The sequence below is a fragment of the Henckelia pumila genome, chromosome 1, assembly GCF_033568475.1.
Source record: "Henckelia pumila isolate YLH828 chromosome 1, ASM3356847v2, whole genome shotgun sequence".
Classification (NCBI taxonomy): Eukaryota; Viridiplantae; Streptophyta; class Magnoliopsida; order Lamiales; family Gesneriaceae; genus Henckelia; species Henckelia pumila.
In genome coordinates this window covers 80,051,508-80,071,247 of record NC_133120.1, presented here as the reverse complement: position 1 = coordinate 80,071,247, position 19,740 = coordinate 80,051,508, and the positions used below count along the sequence as shown (strand labels likewise).

The 19,740-nt window shown below is 36.7% G+C and overlaps 1 protein-coding gene across 1 annotated transcript; it reads left to right on the top strand.

Moving 5' to 3' along the window:
- The first annotated feature begins 18,385 nt into the window (after positions 1 to 18,385).
- On the top strand, positions 18,386 to 19,193 carry LOC140866085 (glutathione S-transferase T3-like). The gene is made up of 2 exons (XM_073270968.1): positions 18,386 to 18,682; positions 18,771 to 19,193. The coding sequence occupies exons 1-2, from the start codon at positions 18,386 to 18,388 to the stop codon at positions 19,191 to 19,193; spliced, it is 720 nt and encodes a 239-aa protein (XP_073127069.1).
- Positions 19,194 to 19,740: the final 547 nt, after the last annotated feature.

Here is a 19,740-nt window from a genome sequence, read left to right as displayed (position 1 = left end):
GACGTGGATTCAAACGAGGCTGGCTAACATTGCCTGTATCACCCACCTCACTTGTCTATTCTATGCAGTTAGTTGATGATTCTTTATTCATTCTATCCATTTCTATTATCAAATCTTTTGGATTCAATCAATGTTCTTTTTTTCGTGTCCACCATATATATATATATATATAAAAAGTTTTGTTATGCTCTCCACCAACCATACCCGACTTCGTGTCCATCATGTACAAGTCAACTTATCTATTGTACTGGGCAACTCACATATTATACATAGTGGGCACAGAGTCAGACATGATTGATGGGCAGCATAACAAAATTATATATATATATATATAGATATAATGGCAAATTACATTCAATCAACACACTTATATTAACTTCAAAAACACTTCATATGATTATGTCAGAAATTTGATTCTCTTTAACAATATCTTTTTGGACTAAATTGTCGCACAGTTTGTCTAATACAGTTTACATGTTAACGTAATGTCATTGTGTTACTTCGGGTTTACCCATTAGTTTTTTTATATTCCAAAGAGACCAATATAAACTCTCGATGATTATAATAATTTATTCACATATAAATATATCAATAATCAATAAGTATTATAATGAATAGGAATCAATAAAACAAAATTCTAACATTTAATTGACTTGTTTCGTTCTTTAAAAAAGATATGATTGATAATAATTATGTCTCGAAACTACGTGACGTGTCTCGATCGTTTCTGATACTACTCCTAACAAATTATTTATGTAGAATATGTAAGGTTCATCAAAATTAAATTAGATTTACTTTCTAAAAAAATTTAAATTAGATTTAGCATAAATCAGCTCAATAAATGGTTGGAATTTGATCAGACTCAAAATTCATTGCCTCATATAAATATGAGGATTTATAATCAATGATCTTCCCTAACTTCCCCGTTATTGACATTAAAAAAAAAGAAGAAGGGAAGTGGTGGTTCATGTATATTAATATTTATACATCATTTATTATGTTACAAATCAATACAAAAATTCAATTAATCAGAATCTCATGATAAATTAAATAAAAACCTTATAATATAATAGCAAAATCTTACTATATAACTACTTTAATAAATATAAATATACCATATGTTTAATTTGTTATATTTAAAAACACGCGGTAGGTGTCTCTTACAAAAAATGATGTTATATATATATATATATATATATATATATGAATTTAATAGAAATAGATTAGGCCCACTTTCAAGCTTATCCAACCAGATTCTAGGATGTTGTCATGGGCCACCCACTTTCAAGCCACGCAATTGATGTTACTTATTATATACATAAAATTATAATAAGCTGTTTTTTTTAGATAAAAAATTATAATAAATTTTTTTTTTGGAAGGAAATATGAATATTCATTACTATCTATGATCATGTTTTACAACTGAACGTATAAAGTAAGTAATAGTGTCAATAAACACTACATCAGAACCAAAACGTAATCCTTCAGTTGCCAGAAAGTGTGCAAACTTCCTCGTGTTTCTGCTGCTCATGCATATTTCTCGATTTATCTTCGCATGAGCTAATAAGCATTTAACTCATGTAAGATGGAATCTTTTTCAGGATCAACCTTTTTGAAAAAAATGTGCCAACTATCAGAGATGGACCATAGCAAGGCTCAAGCCCAGGCTAGCCCACTTGCTTATTGGGTTATATATATTATATATCAATATTGATTATGAAATAATGTTTGCTAGCCACAAAAAATTAGTTATGAATTAATAGATAATTTAGAAGAGACTAATCTTGTGATATTAACATAAATAAATTTTAAAAATTACACCAAATCTATGAAAATATTATATATAAGTTAACTTTTCAGCATATTTTAAAAAATAAATAATAATAAATTTATTTCATCATGCCTTTAAATAAATGTTTGTTAAAGAAATCTAAATATTAAAATACAATATAATACTATTTTTTAGAGCATAAATAATCAAATTTAGTTTTTTTTGGTTATTAATAGTGTTAGTGGCATTCAAGAAATCAGGAAAAAAAATTAAGAGCCTGATAATACAATATATATAAGATAATCCCTTAATTTTTATCGATAAATTTTTTAATATAAAACTTAGCCCCCTCGACTCAAATTTCTAGTTCCGTCCCTGCCAACTGGTTAGCTTGGCGAGGACAATATTGAATAACAGAGCCGGGAACATGGTTGCATGATCCATTGATTTCTCGATACCCAAAGGCTCCAGGAGATCATAGCTAAACTCCCAAGATCATCTTCATGACCATTAATTATCCACGACCCAACAAACTAAATCCGTAACATGAAAACGTAAAAGTAAATACCAAAGAGCCGAAAGATGTCACACAGATTTTGCAAACTTACAACTCCGTAGGGCATGGAACATCCAAACTTGTTACTATAATTTTATTATTATTGTTGTTGTTGTTTAAAATAACATGATAATTTGTTTTAAATCCTCAAATACAAACGTAGCTTTGTATTCAATCCTTGTAAAAAAAATGTTTGGACTCTTTTTTCTATAACAAAATGTTTCTGCACTTCGTGAGTCCCGTCCATCCGGATGTTTTTTTTTTCAGATGAAGTTTGGTACAAAATATTAAAAATACGGTACTAATACATGAGATGATGTTTTTTTCAGATGAAGTTCGATACAAAAATATATTAAAAATACAGTACTAATATATGAGATTTGAGCATAAATTATTTCAGATTTGGGAATAATAGATGATTTTCGAGTACTCTAATTTAGACTGTGTTCGTAAAACAGTCTCTAAATTAGAGACTGATATCATACAATCGATCTCTAATTTAGCGACCCGTTATTATTCGATCTCTAAATTAGAGGCCATAAATAAATATTCGGTATCAAATATAGGCGCCGCATCAGAAATATCGGAGTCAATTTTAGAGACCGAAATTGTAAACTCGATCACTAATTTAGAGACCGGTTCGTGGTGTTAGTCTCTCACAATTAGCGACCAAGATTGTTGATGCCGATCAAATAGGTTCCCTAATTCACGTTTTTCTTGTAGTGCTCGAAGATGTATGCAAGTATTGTATTAATTACATATTTGTTTTTTTTAATAGTACAATTCATTTTGTTATGAGAATTATTGATAAAATATCAAATTAATATATGAAATATTGAAAATGGCTTAATTCGTGTATGATCCAACTAAAAATTCGATTTCATCCTTTAGTAAAATGCACATTTTATTTTTCAAAGTAAATTTTATTGATAAAAAATATAAAAATATATTTATATTAATTTAAAATTATAAGAAATAAGTGTCTTACTATTTTTATAAAATATTAATATTTTACTCATTAATAAATTATTTATTCAAATATAATATATTTTAAAAATATTAATAAATATATAATAAAATAGTATTTTTCTATCTATATTAAATAATTATCCATTTTTTAAAAAATTAAAATAAAAATTTTATATTAATAAAATCACACTCAATAAAAAAATCATATACACGACTAAAATATATTAAAATATCGATAAGAATATAATAAAATAAATATTTATTTGTTTATATTTAAATTCAATCACGAGTAAAAAAAATAAACTTATAAATTCTCAAATCAAATGAAAAATTTTTAGGTCATTAGAACTACATAAATTGAGATAATGAGTGAGATTTTTTGTATGAGATTCGTTATTTCATTATCTAAACATTTATCATTGAACTTTTTTTGAATTCCCAACATGACAATACTAGATTTTGAAAAACTAAAATGATGATTATATTTGCTTCAATAGTTTAAAACCAAAATCAACTGGCTCCGGTGATATATATTTATTTTATTATATTTTTGTCAATATATTAATTTGCTGTTGTATAATTTGACTTGACAATTATTTATCATGATATAATTGTAAATAAATATGATATTCTAAAATTAATCAATGAGTAACAATGAAAATAAATTATGTACCTAATCAAATTTTATTAATATGAATTGAACTTAATAACAATTTAGATTAAGAATAAACTTAACATTTTAATTTGATCGTGTATCAATTAAATCATTTACAATAGTTCATATAACAGTGAAATTTTATCAATAGTTTATGTACCAAAACGAATATTAATTTTTTAAAAAAATGAACAACGGTACAAACTATTGAAAATATTGTACTAATATGTGATATTGTATTACCAAATGTTTTAGATTTGGTACTAATAATTTGATTATTGAGTATTAAAATATGTGTTTCAAGTGTTGATGTAAATAAAGTTGCTCAAATTTTATACATAAAATTTTATCATTTATATCATATCTAAACTAGTTAGTGCTTAAATATAATATTTTAGTATTATATTTTCAATGTTTTGTACTGATTTTTACCTATAAAATATTATGTGTCAGGGACTGAATGCAAAATTATGTTTGATTTAAAGTAATTTTTGTAAAAATGAAAGGGAAAAAAAAAAGAAATTTGTGTTATACTTTTTATTTAAAAATTTATACAAATCACAAATTTTAAAAAGTATAAAAATGGTTTCAAAAAAAAAAGTATAAAAATGGAATGGTTCTGAATAATGTGCGGTCAACAGTGGCGCAGACGGTATGGGTTTGAGTGGCGGATATTGCAACACTCCATATGGTTTGGGGGAAAAGATTCCCCTTCCAACTGAAACGATTCAGACTCAATTTTAACTAATAATTAAATAAAATGCGGATTTACGAAAATTTTATTAAAAATTTCGGCATGACCTCTCTGTTTATATTACAATCAACCTGTCTCAGACAACAACCAAAATAAAATAAAAGAAATAGACGACTGACGACACCAAAAACTAGGCCGAGACAAGAACGAGACCCAAGAGAGAGGTTCGACATATCAAATATTTACAAGATTAGAAATCTAATATTTTCATACTCGTAAACAAAGCTATCGAAACATTACATATGCATTTGACAACTGAGCAAAATAAATGATCCATAACATAGAAATTTGCAATAACTATGCGGAAGGCGAGCATAAGTCGGAGGGATGTGTCGTGCCCGCATCGCAGTCCACTCGATAGTCTTACCCCTCGATATCAAGGAAAAACACCTCACCTGAAAGTAGGAAGAAGTGGGGTGAGTCTAAAAGTGTTGAATTCGATATTTTGGTGATAACAAACAACAACTCATTGTATAGGAATGTGCTGCCAACCATTGTATTTCAGGAATCTACTAAATCTATCTACCGGAAGCTTGTCAACCGCCTTTGCTCTCGACCGGCTGAAGTCACAAGCCTATCGTCTGGCCATCAAAACCAGCAGAGGATAAATCTATCTACCGGAAGCTTGTCAACCGCCTTTGTCTCTCGACCGGTTGAAGTCACAAGCTTATCGACTGGTTATTCAAACCAGCAGAGGACAAATATCTCTACCGGTAGAATGCCAACTGCCTATCTAGATATCTCGAGACAAGTACCTATGACAAGATGTTCTTTGCAGGATCTTTTATTAAAAGCAGAACCGGCGTTTCAGAAGATTTGTTGACTCCTGCAAATCAAGACAACAGGTTGTACCAAAATGGCAAAAACACAGAATGACTGCAGATAAAGTATTCGACCGTTTATTCCAGTTTTGGATCCTGGAAGTTGTCTGCAGTGTACGATCCTCATGCAGAATCATCAATGCATTTATGAGCATTAAATGTGCATTCAATGCAGCATCAGAACGTTCAAAATAAAGACGTTGATGATTGACCTATATAAAAAGGGGAGATTGCTCAAAAAGAAAAAAAGTACAACAAGTGATACGAGACAACGAAGAGAGACAAGCAACTCAGAAAAATTTCAATCACTTGAGTAATATCAGAAGTCCTCATCTGATATACTTGAGCACACTTACAAGATCACTCATCTGCTGCTCAAATAAACCCTCGCCTACAGTTCACATATCTGATCGTCAAGGATCATCCTAGGGTTTTCAAGCCTCTCGACCGCTCTGCAGTTTGAGAAGCTCAACTCAACTATACACATTGTTGAAGAGAATTGAAGCTACTCTGAAAGCTTCCACCAGTCTGATAAGAACTGAGAATCTTATCTGTGTAAATCTAGGAGTTTCGGATTAGGCATTGGATAAGTCCTAAGTCTGAAGTGGGTGTATTACAAGACGTTGTAATAACCAAAGTCTTCTAGTGAATTCCTTCCTAAGTGGAAGAAGGGGAGACGTAGAAGGATTAAGCCTTCGAACTTCCATAAATCGTGCCTTAGTCTTTACTGCTATTTATCTTACTTTCTGCTCATACATTGCATTATAAACTTTGCATCACTAAAACCTCTGAACTATTTCCGCACTATTTAAGTTGTTCAAACCGTTTTAGAAGTTGAGAAAACAGATTAAGTGAACTAAACCTCACTTGATCATTTCGAAAGAAGAAGAAGAAAAGTTTCAGAGTGTATTCACCCCCCCTCTACCCTCTGAACCGATCCCAACAAGTGGTATCAGAGCGGGTTCCTTTCTCAACTGCTGATCTAAAGTTTTAAAATCATGACTTCTTTCAACAGAATTCCTATGTTTTCTAAAGAAGAGTATGATGATTGGAAAATTCGCATGCAGGCACATCTTGCAGCACAGGATGATGACATGCTGTATGTCATAACAGACGGTCCTATCAAAATTATGAAGGTCAACCCAGCTCTAGCCGATGGTGCAGGACAAATGATTGAGAAACCAAGAGCTGAGTGGACCACTGAGGACAAAAAGAAGGCCAATCTTGACAATGTGGCCCGGGACATCCTATACAAAACACTGGATAAGAATATGTTCAGCAAAATCAAGTCATGTTCCACAGCAAAGGAAATTTGGGAGAAGCTCACTCAGCTATGTGAAGGAAATGACCAGACAAAGGAAAACAGGCTCACCTTGGCCATTCAAAAATATGACAACGCCAAAATGAAGCCAGGAGAAACCATGGCTGAATTTGATGAACGGTTCAGTAGTATCATCTGTGATCTTATTGCTTTAGGTAAAACTTATACTAACCGTGAAATTGCTGTGAAGGTTATGAGAGCTTTACCCAAAGAATGGGAGATCAAGACAGTGGCCATGAGAGAGTCAAAAGACTTAAGCAAGGTTGAACTGCATGATCTCTTTGCAGATCTCAAAGCCTACGAGTTCGAGCTCAACATGAGAACAGAAGATGAACCATCTACTTCTCAACCAACCAAGGCCTTAACCTCAACCGTGATATGTCCACCGGTCGAGGAAGCTCCAAAGAGATCAGCTGAGCAAATCAGCAATGAAGTCATGACACTCTTTGTCAAGAAATTTGGTAGATTTATGCGTAAAAACAATTCTAAATTTAAAAATTATCATAAATCGGACCATACAAAGGATGGTCCTACTTGTTTTAACTGTGGCAAGTCAGGCCACTTCATTGCAGACTGCACCAAGCCTAAGAACAATGATCAGAAGCAATTCTCCGAAAGAAGAAGGGGTAAGGAGGATAAAAGGACGTTTAGAAAAGGAAGAGACCAAAGGGTTCTAGTAGCAGACGAAAGCAAAAGCAAATGGGCTGAGTCTGACTCTGACAACTCCAATACCGGAAGCTCTTCAGATGACAGCGATGATGAAAAAGTGGAATGCCTTATGGCCGATATCGAAGAAGAAGCTGAGGAGGTATTTGACTTTGGCTCACCTGAATTTACTCACAGTGATTTAGTTACCGCTTTACACGAAATGGCTAATGAATACAAAGCATTATCCAAGGAGTTCGAGGAAGTAAAGGCAGAAAGAGCTGACCTAAAAGATAAGTCAAGCAAATCAAGCTGCATGCAGCAAAAAGAGCTTGATGGTCTTAAGGTCAAGCTAAGTCTGCTGGCTACTGAGAACGACACCTTGAAAAGAGTATTCCAAGCTACCTTGATTGAGAATAAAAAACTACTTGAAACCATTAAGGCTTGGAATAAATCTTCTGTAACCATTGACAAGATTCAAGAAATCCAAAGACCGGTACATGATAAAACCGGTCTAGGGTTTGGAACAAATGAACAGTCTATGGAATCCTGTATTCAGTCAAGCCTGGACAAAGGCAATCTTAACAAAATAAGATTTGTCAGGTCCAGCACGATATATGAACACGATAAGTGCAGCTTTGACAAAAATCAGAAAGTATCTAACGAACGAAGCTCTAAGCATAGAGGGCTGGGATATGTGGATCCCCGACCTCTAATCAAAGAGGAATTTGGATCAAACCAAAACCTAATGAAAGAAGAAAGGGAAACCAATCTAATTTCAAAAGGCCATGGAATGAGTCTAACTACTCTAAGAAAAGATGGTCAAAGGAGAAGCCTTACCAGTACTTTAATTGCAGGCCAGTTCAAAAGAGGTACAGGCTAACTGATGAAAATCAAAAAGGCAAGCAGCACACAGCAACCTCACAAGCACACACATTTACTGCCTATCGACCGCACAGATTTCTGGACACACACACGGGAAAACCTGTAAGGGTGTTCCAGGTGTGGGTCCCGAAAGGGCTAATCCGACCTGGACCCTACTAGATATGGGTACCAAAAGTTCTTCACTCTTTGCAGGTACTAAAAGTCCAAACGGGCGAGAAAACCACTTCTATCAAGGACACTACCTGGTATTTAGATAGCGGTTGCTCACGACACATGACAGGGAATCCAGAACTTCTAACAGAAGTGGTGTTGTGCAAAGGACCAAAGATCAGCTTTGGAAACAACTCCAAAGGTAAAACCGTGGGTAAGGGTAAGATTATCCATGGTAACATCATTATTAAAGATGTGTTACTTGTTGACAAACTATGCTATAATTTGATAAGTATTAGTCAACTATGTGACAATGATCATTCGGTCGAGTTTCACAAACACACTTGCCTCATAAAAAATGACAAAGGTGAGACTCTTATGACCGGTGTACGAGACCTAAACACCTACAAGGTAAACTGGTCTTGCTCACATATTTCTTCACCTACTTGTCTTACTGCTCATCATGATAAACATTGGTTGTGGCATAAGCGGTTAAATCATCTAAATTTTAAGTCCATTTTTAACTTGAGGAAGCATGATTTGGTTTCTGGTCTGCCCGAAGGAGATTTTATAAAAGACAAAGTTTGTCCTGCTTGTCAACTAGGAAAGCAGGTGAGAGCAACCTTTAAAAATAAAGGGTGTATGTCTTCTTCCAAATGTTTAGACTTACTTCACATGGACCTATTTGGTCCTATACCAGTAAGAAGCATAGGGGGAATGAGATATGCTCTTGTTGTTATTGATGACTTTTCTCGATTTACTTGGGTCATCTTTCTCTTTTCAAAAGATCAAACCGCACCTCACCTGATTAAGCTTTTTAAACGCTTGCAAAATGAACAATCTACTGTGATAGATAGAATCAGGAGTGATAGAGGGACTGAATTTTTAAACACCACTCTTACGACTTATCTAGATGATCAGGGAATCAAGCATGAGTTGTCAGCTGCTAGATCCCCACAGCAAAATGGGGTGGCTGAAAGAAGGAACCGTACTTTAAAAGAAGCAGCCAGAACTATGATTGCTGATTCAAATGTTTCTCAAAGGCTTTGGGCAGAGGCAGTTAACACAGCTTGTTATACTCAAAACAGATCTATGATTAATAAATGATTTAACAAAACTCCATATGAGATCTGGAATGGCACAAAACCTGATATTTCATACTTCAAAATTTTTGGGTGCAAATGCTTTATCCACAACAATGGCAAAAACCATTTGACAGCCTTCGATGCCAAAGCAGACGAAGGAACTTTTATTGGTTACTCAGCCGTTAGCAGAGCTTATCGAGTGTTCAATCAAAGATCACTAACGGTCGAGGAAACCATTCATGTTATTTTTGATGAATCTACTCTTTGTACAGAACAAACTCAAGGGAGCATAAATGATCTGAGTCATAGACTGGAAAACACAAATCTACAGGAAGAGAGTGACAGTGATCTATATCCTCCAAAGAAGGATGATCCAGTTCCCTCTACCGGGTGTGATCAAACAAGGCCAGAAGTGGATCCACCGGTTGATAACAATCCTCCAGCCAATGATGATCCAGTAAACGAGGACGTTCATCAACCAATTGATGACAATCCTTTAGGGAATTATTTTAGGTGGAACAAAGATCATCCACCTGGGTTGGTCATAGGTGACCCTTCTGCTCCTCGAAAAACACGTGGTCAAATGATTAATGAATTCTTGCATGCAGCTTTCATATCTCAGGTAGAGCCCAAGAAAATAGATGAAGCTCTATCAGATGTCAGCTGGATTGAAGCTATGCAAGAATGTTTGGCATCTAGTTCCTCGACCGAAAAATCAAAATGTGATTGGAACTAGATGGGTGTTTCGTAACAAGCTCGATGAACATGGCACTGTTGTGCGTAACAAAGCTCGACTTGTTGCTCAAGGATTCAGACAAGAAGAAGGCATAGACTTTGAGGAATCCTTCGCGCCAGTTGCAAGACTAGAAGCAATCCGCATCTTTCTTGCTTATGCAGCCTTCAAGAATTTTAAAGTTTATCAAATGGATGTGAAGTCTGCATTCCTCAATGGTCTACTTCAAGAAGAGGTGTACGTTGAACAACCACCAGGTTTTGTCAATCCTACTCATCCTCAATATATCTATAAACTTGACAAAGCTCTCTATGGATTAAAACAAGCACCGCGTGCTTGGTATGACACATTACTAAAATTTTTACTGGAACATGATTTCCAAATTGGAACGGTCGATAAGACCCTGTTTAAATTTGTAAAAGATGATCATGTGTTACTAGTACAAATTTATGTTGATGACATTATATTTGGGTCAACTAACCCCAAGTTGTGCTCAAAGTTCTCTAAACTGATGAAGGAGAAGTTTGAAATGAGCATGATGGGCGAGCTAAACTTCTTTCTTGGACTTCAAGTGAAGCAACTTGAAACTGGAATATTCATCAATCAGTCCAAGTATGCCAAGGAATTGGTAAAGAAGTTTGGAATGGAACAATGCTCAACTGTATCTACCCCCATGAGTACATCACTTAAGCTTGATAAAGATGAAGGGGGAATTCCGGTCGAGGTAACCATGTATCGAGGCCTTATTGGTTCACTGCTTTATTTGACTGCCAGTCGACCGGATATCATGTATTCAGTTTGTTTATGCGCTAGATTTCAAGCAGCACCTAAGCAATCTCATTTCATTGCCGCCAAACGAATAATTAAATATATTAAAGGAACTACTAATGTGGGTCTTTGGTATCCCAAAGATTCAAATCTTAATCTTATTGGCTATTCAGATGCAGATTATGCAGGTTGTAGAATTGATCGCAAAAGTACAAGTGGCACATGTCAATTCCTTGGAGATAGACTAATTTCGTGGTCAAGTAAGAAGCAGACATCAATTGCTACCTCGACCACCGAAGCAGAATACCTTGCTGCTGGCAGCTGTTGTGCTCAAATACTCTGGATTCAACAACAGCTTAATGATTATGGGATTCGGTCGAGTGAAGCTCCAATCTACTGTGACAATACAAGTGCCATAGCCATCACTCACAATCCAGTGATGCACTCTAGGACAAAGCACATTGATGTCAGGCATCACTTTATCCGAGATCATGTCTTAAAGAAGGAAATCAGGCTGGAATACATCTCTACCGATCAGCAAGCAGCAGACATATTCACCAAGCCTCTACCGGATGCTAAGTTTTCATATTTTCGAAATATTCTTGGCTTAGTAGATTTAAATTAGTATGCATGTGTTTGGGGGGAATGATTGTCAATATGACATTAATAGATTAGCTGTTACGTTGCCATAAATATTGGCATATCATCCGCCTTTAACTAGTCTCTGACAGGCTTCGTACTAGCAGCTTGGTGCTTTGAACCAAATGACATTAATTGGGCGCCTTGATTATGCTCTTCAAAACTTTTTGAAATTCAAAAATACTTTTCATGACGTCACCCTATGGCCCATAGGTTCCTATATATACTTCTTTACATTCGTATATCAATCTTTCACCTTTGCTAAAAGCTTTCATATTGTATTAAACGCATCATCGAATTACTCTCTAGATTTTGCTTACTCTCTGCTCGAGTTCTTATCTACAGCTATCATGTCGATCCAGAAGACTTGCCTCGCAATCAACTTTGATTCCGTTGTTAAGGCAAACAACGCAGGAATATCTGAGGTCTTCACCATGCTTGAAGCCTCTGGACTGAAGAAATTTCTGGAATGCAGCGCCATCTGCGATTTGCCTGTTTTGAAGGAGTTCTTCGCAACCGCTCAAATCGAGCATGGGACTATCAAATGCTTGATCAAGACAGAGGTCTACTCCTTCAATCAGAAGTTCTTCGCCAGCACATTTGATCTGCCCTCCAGGGGTTTGACAAAATGCACGGATCTTCCAGATGGTAACTGCTCTTATTGGTTGAAGGAGTTCTCAACTACTGATGCTCCGATCAAACTGCCGGCCCAGAAGACATCTCTCAAAGCTCCATTCAGGTTACTGACTAATATCGTGGCCAAGAATCTTCTGGCCAAGGCTGGATCTTACGACAAGGTGACGCTGGAGAAATTTCAATACATGGCTTGTATTGCCTCCAAGATCAACGTAAACTGGTCAGACATTCTGTTCAATATTCTATGTGAAATGATCAGGGGCAAAGGGCAATCCGATGGATTTGCTTTGCAAATCTGCCACATCTTGGGCATCCTTGGAGTGGATTTTTCCAAGACTGAGCCTCTGCATCCCACCAAATGGCTCAACAAATCTACGATTCTCAAATTCCTGAACAAGAAAGAGACTGCGGTCGACACCTTGCCCTCAATCGCAAAGGTTATTGCTATCCCTCAACCGCTTTCAACGGTTCCGGTCGTGGCCAAACCAGTCCATACCAAAAAGTCTGCCAAGCGTCAACTGATCATCGAATCTGACTCTGAAGATGAATCACGTGAGAATGTTCCACTGATTCAAGCTTTCAGCAAGTCATCCCCGACGGTCTCCAAAGCAGCTGTGTCATCCACGCCTGCAGGCGAGAAGAAGAGGCAGCACAAGAAGCTAAAGTCTCTTTCTGGACTTGCTCTTACCCTACCAACGGTCGAGACTACTACCGTTGTTGCTTCTACTGCTCCTCGTCCTACAAAGGGTGTGATAATCCGGGAAGGTGCCTCATCAGCTCCTGAGGTCACTCTAGCTGATCCCAAAGACAAGGGGAAAGGTGTGATGATCTACACACCCAAGGCTCAACCAGCAGCTACGATAGAACTCAATATGATCATCTCTCACGTGCTCCGTACTGTCAAGCGTCATCTACAACGTTTTGACAGATGGCATCACTCCCGCACTCACTTGACACTCGCTCAAATATTTCCTAAATGGAAATCTCTAAACGTCATTGAGCAGAAGATGCTTCTATTTGCTGATACTGAAGACATCGTGGAGGCTCTGGGAAGAAGACATCTCATAGACTTGAAGCTTCGAGGAAGCCTGCTATCTCTGCTAATTAATGAGCGTGTCAAGAATTTCAAATCCAAGAGTCCTACCGCTGCCGATGACTTTGTGATTTTGACTGGACTACAGGATAGTCTACGTCAAATCACTCAACTACTTCAGCACTTCCAAGCTCTCAACAATGTCAAAACACCAGCTTCAGCAGCCTGTTTACAAGCTTATGTGCTGGAAGCACAAGTGATGATGAAAACCTTTCTCACTCAAGATCAGGGTGAAGAAGACGTCTATGCTCTCCCTTCTTCAGATGGGATTCTGACCGATCTCATCACTGCTGACCTCTTTCAATCATCTGCTCTAAGATCGAGTGTGGCAGCATCCTCATCGGTCGACCCCTCCTCAACCGCAGTCCAAGCAGTTACTCAACCGGAAGCAGTGGTGATTGCTCACTCCTCTCCAGTGACGACCGCTCACACTTCTTCCGGTCATTCACAAGATGTTTTAGAAGTGGTTGCACAAGAGATACCTGTCACCTCTGTGACAGAGGCTCCTTGCAGTAGTGAAGCAACAGTGCCCCCAACGGAGATATCAAGCACTATTGTATCACCTGCATCTCCAGAACAGCAAGTGACTGATGCTGATCCAGCACTTCAACCGTCTCCATCTACTGCAAAGTTTATGGAAGATCTCATTATGGATGAACCAAGTGCTGATCCTGGTACTCCACCAACCATATTGGCTGCAGTCGAAACTATTACATCTCCAACTGTACCATTATTGAAAGGTCCATCGGGTAGCTCTCCAGCCAGTTCACCCGCACCACATCATCGTGAGTCTAGCCCGGTTTCACCAAGAAATGACCCAGAAGGGCAAATGCTTCAGACTGATGATTCTTTAATTGAAGCCATGGCCGCAGCTCTAGATCATACCTTGATAAATCGGCTTCATGAGCTAATGCAAACGGTTAGGTCCTTCTCTCAAGACATAACAAACTCATCCTTATCGGTCGATAATTCACGCCAGACGATGATTCGGCATTTCGAGACCGTGTCTCGAGACCTTGCTCGTCTGTCCACAGAGATCACTAATCATCATCGCACTCAAATCAACACGCTCTCTACCGTCTCCGAACAAGTTATCCGATCCGAAAACCGCCTTCATAAGCAGTTGAATGATCGGATGGACACTATGCAAGCCACTCTACTTGCTCAAATCGATGCAAAAATGGACACTATGCAAGCCTGCCTTGGCACTCAACTCACTGAGGTCATCCTTCGACTCAACCAAGGTGATGCCAAAAAGGGGGAAGAAGAGCAACGTAGAGCAGCAGAGGCAAGAAGACGTGAAGAAGAGTCCAGAAGAAAAGAAGAAGCCGACAGAAGAAGAAGAGAAGGCGATAGGTCAGGAGGAGCCAGTTGGTTCAAAAGATGAACAACTTATCTCTTTACTTATCGCAGCTGCATCTTATTTTTTTCTGTAGGTGTAATAAAAATGCGTATTGTACTTAATGAAATTCATTCTCTCAATGAAGTTCATTTTAATGCTTTCATATTGTTCTTGGAGCACTTAAGTTTTGTCATCACCAAAAAGGGGGAAATTGTTGAATCCGATATTTTGGTGATAACAAACAACAACTCATTGTATAGGAATGTGCTGCCAACCATTGTATTTCAGGAATCTACTAAATCTATCTACCGGAAGCTTGTCAACCGCCTTTGCTCTCGACCGGCTGAAGTCACAAGCCTATCGTCTGGCCATCAAAACCAGCAGAGGATAAATCTATCTACCGGAAGCTTGTCAACCGCCTTTGTCTCTCGACCGGTTGAAGTCACAAGCTTATCGACTGGTTATTCAAACCAGCAGAGGACAAATATCTCTACCGGTAGAATGCCAACTGCCTATCTAGATATCTCGAGACAAGTACCTATGACAAGATGTTCTTTGCAGGATCTTTTATTAAAAGCAGAACCGGCGTTTCAGAAGATTTGTTGACTCCTGCAAATCAAGACAACAGGTTGTACCAAAATGGCAAAAACACAGAATGACTGCAGATAAAGCATTCGACCGTTTATTCCAGTTTTGGATCCTGGAAGTTGTCTGCAGTGTACGATCCTCATGCAGAATCATCAATGCATTTATGAGCATTAAATGTGCATTCAATGCAGCATCAGAACGTTCAAAATAAAGACGTTGATGATTGACCTATATAAAAAGGGGAGATTGCTCAAAAAGAAAAAAAGTACAACAAGTGATACGAGACAACGAAGAGAGACAAGCAACTCAGAAAAATTTCAATCACTTGAGTAATATCAGAAGTCCTCATCTGATATACTTGAGCACACTTACAAGATCACTCATCTGCTGCTCAAATAAACCCTCGCCTACAGTTCACATATCTGATCGTCAAGGATCATCCTAGGGTTTTCAAGCCTCTCGACCGCTCTGCAGTTTGAGAAGCTCAACTCAACTATACACATTGTTGAAGAGAATTGAAGCTACTCTGAAAGCTTCCACCAGTCTGATAAGAACTGAGAATCTTATCTGTGTAAATCTAGGAGTTTCGGATTAGGCATTGGATAAGTCCTAAGTCTGAAGTGGGTGTATTACAAGACGTTGTAATAACCAAAGTCTTCTAGTGAATTCCTTCCTAAGTGGAAGAAGGGGAGACGTAGAAGGATTAAGCCTTCGAACTTCCATAAATCGTGCCTTAGTCTTTACTGCTATTTATCTTACTTTCTGCTCATACATTGCATTATAAACTTTGCATCACTAAAACCTCTGAACTATTTCCGCACTATTTAAGTTGTTCAAACCGTTTTAGAAGTTGAGAAAACAGATTAAGTGAACTAAACCTCACTTGATCATTTCGAAAGAAGAAGAAGAAAAGTTTCAGAGTGTATTCACCCCCCCTCTACCCTCTGAACCGATCCCAACAAAAAGACCCAACAAGAATATGGGGGGTGGGGGGATAACGAGTACTACGTAAATACAAGCACACGAAATACCTTTGTTTTGTGCCCTTACTTTAAACAAGTGAATAAACTTCAAAATTAAAGAGAGAACATGAAATGAAACATATGCATGACTAAGTCATATATAATCAATGAAACTACATAAACTATATCTGAATCTGTAACTGTGAACTTAGATCTTTGATTGTGACCCTGTGGTTTTGATCATGATCATGGCTGCAGTGCACTATGCCGCAAGGAAGTCAGGATGTCTCCTAAACTCGTCTTGCCCTGTGATTGGTAAGGGAGGCCAAGATTTCTCTCAACCCCGCGCTTACACGTCTATATTTGGTAAGGTAGGCCAAGACGTCTCTCAACCCCACACATACACATCCTTGGGTAAGGTAGGTCAGAACGTCTCCCAACCCCACACATACACGTCATTTCTATAGTCACAACCATATCACTTCGTTCATAAAAATATTTTCTTTCATACTTTCTTTCTTGAATATGGGACTTAGCATACATATGTAAATATGACGTACATGTAAATGTTAATAAATAATCATGCATATGACTCACACATGGATGATCAGGATGGTGATTTAGGAAACTAACCAAAGGGGTGAAAATTTAACCCATAGTTTGCGCTTAGACAAATTCGAGCGGTTTGCCCGTAAAATTTATAACTTGCTCGATTCTTAATCAAATGGGATTCCGCTTGAAACCACGACTCCACGACACCTAGAACTAAGTAGGAAAGTCATCCTCGAAATTTATTTCCTAAGAGAGCATTTTTCGAAAGAACGATTTCCGGGCAGTAGCCCCTTAGTTTTCAACAAAATTCTGCACCTTAACATTTAAAAATCTAAAACTCGACCCAAACTTAACCGAATTGATTCCCGCTTGAACCAACATATCCCTACCACCCTAAGACAATTCCAGACCCGAGCCCATAACCAATTTCTGATTTTAACCCCACCTTAGTCATACCTTCTCGGACAGGAAAAACAAATCCAGAAATTCTGCTCAAGCCCCTTTCTAGTACTTAGTCAAAAACTTAGCTAAGAACCTCCCAACTCTCAAGCCACTAGACTAGGGTTAAGACCAGCCTCTTGGTTCATCTAAAACTCCTAAAATCACCCTATAACCAGCTCAAACCCAGCTCAAAGGACAGCCCCTAACCACTCCTCCAAACCGAGCCACACCTTAGGCCATCTCCAACTCATATCCTCTATATTTCATCCTCTATCCTCTAAATAGAGATTCGTGATCTCTATTTTCAAAAAATTTCTCCAACCCATATCCTCTAAATATTACCAAATACTTCATTTTCTATATTATTTTTTTAAAACATATATATTTATATAATAAAAAAATTACATAATATGTTTTTCAACTATATTAATTGGATATGGTTAAAATTAAAATCGTGTAATATATTAATAATTATGTATTATAATGTTAAACATATTAAAAAATTAAATTTACACGACTCGTTATTTTTTTAAAAAAATATGCATTTATTTGGTAATTAAATTGCAAACACATGAAAACAGTTGCACAGCTTTAGATCATATAGCAGCTGGCATGGGTTGTCTAGTCGCGATCAGAGACAACTCAATACTCAACTATTGCACAGCTTTATTACGTGTTGTCTACAATCGTGCAATGAAAGACATAAAAGATGTGTATGTGATGTCTAGTTGGCCACTACTCACGGGTCTTGATGACTGATTTGACTACTCATCTGTACACATAACATATCTTTGCATATTTTTTTAAAACTTAGTTATTTAAATATACACCTTTCAGATTCAATTTGCGTATCTCAAGAAACATACATCCAAGTAAGTTGATTAGAAGCGTCAGATCATATATCCTTTAATATTAACCGTTGGACCATACTTGTTATCCAAAATTGTTGAGCTATAAATAGAAGTAACATTCTTAGCATTCACTTATATCAGATACATAAACTAATTATTTACTATCAAATGACTTCATCTAAACGCGGTGTTGCTTTCTCAATCGAGGAGGACAAACTCCTTGTCACGGCGTATCTTGATGTCTCCCAAAATCCAATAATTGGTATAAACCAATCACGTGATAAGTTGTGGTCGCGAGTTGCAGCAACCTACAACGAACAAGTCACTGATAGCTCAGCAGAGCCTCGTACTATTAAAGCCCTCCAATGCCGCTGGTTCAACATAAACAAGATTGTTCAAAACTTTAGTTCATGTGTTAGCCAGGTGGAACTTAGCCGTTCAAGTGGTGCTTCTGAGAAAGACATTGTGAGTAGTAAATTTTGTTAGAATATATATTTCAAATGAATTTTATTTTTACAATATGCAACTAAGATACAAATTATTGTGGTTGTAGTTGGATCGAGCAAAAGAATTATTTAAGCAATCATCTGGGTTGACTTGGAGGTTGGATCATGTTTGGCAGTTACTTAAAGATCAAGAGAAGTTTAGACCATCCAACGCTGTTTTACCTAATTTTGTACCAAACCATGGGAACATCGATTCATCCCAATCAGACTATTCTCCCAACACAGAATCACCAACACCCGATTCTCCAGTTTTATCCGGATTTGCTATAAACCTGGATAAAGATAGCCCATCAGGGGGTTTTAAGCGTTCAATTGGCATAAAAAAGGCCAAAGGAAAAAGAAAAGCTAATGAAGAACACTCGAATGACCTTTTCATAATGGCCAAATCTAGTGAGAAAATGGTGGCTGTGAAAATGCTGAGATCCATCGAAAAGAGCTCATTGATATTGAGAGACACAGAAATGATATAATGGCCGAGAAGGAAGATAATAAAATACTATTGTTGAACCTCATGTCTGTTGATGAGTCAGTGCATCCATACTTGATCAAACAGCAACAAAACATTTATAAGAAAAGACTAGCAAAGGGGGATAGTTCCACTGGGAATTTTGCACCTTTCGGACAATTTTTTGGAGGAACTTCACCACCTGGACCCAACCTATCGGACTACTAGTTTATTTTCTTGGTTACGACGAGTCTGTTTATTTTTATTGTTATTTGTGTTTTTTTTTTTGTTGGTGATTTATTCTCGTGTCAAAATAATCGCATGGTTTCCAAGTTATATTAAGTTGACAAAATGTTTGTAGTAAATCGTGTTTTGAATAAAATGTTTGTGCTAAATTGTTTTGTGTGTTTCTAATTAATTTGTTCATAATTTCCATTTAATGTTATTTAAAAATAATAAAATTACAATTAATTTATTGAAAAATTATAAAAAAAACAAATAAAATTTAATTAAACTAAAAAAATTAAATACTGAAATTAATTTTAAAAATAAAATGGGAGAACACTCAAAAT

What these genes read in the sequence shown, in the direction of transcription:
- LOC140866085 (XM_073270968.1), top strand. Translation starts at nt 18,386, where the DNA reads ATGACTTCATCTAAACGCGGTGTTGCTTTCTCAATCGAGGAGGACAAA. An exon ending in GTGCTTCTGAGAAAGACATT is followed by an intron (nt 18,683 to 18,770) that starts GTGAGTAGTAAA and finishes TTGTGGTTGTAG; the next exon opens with TTGGATCGAGCAAAAGAATT.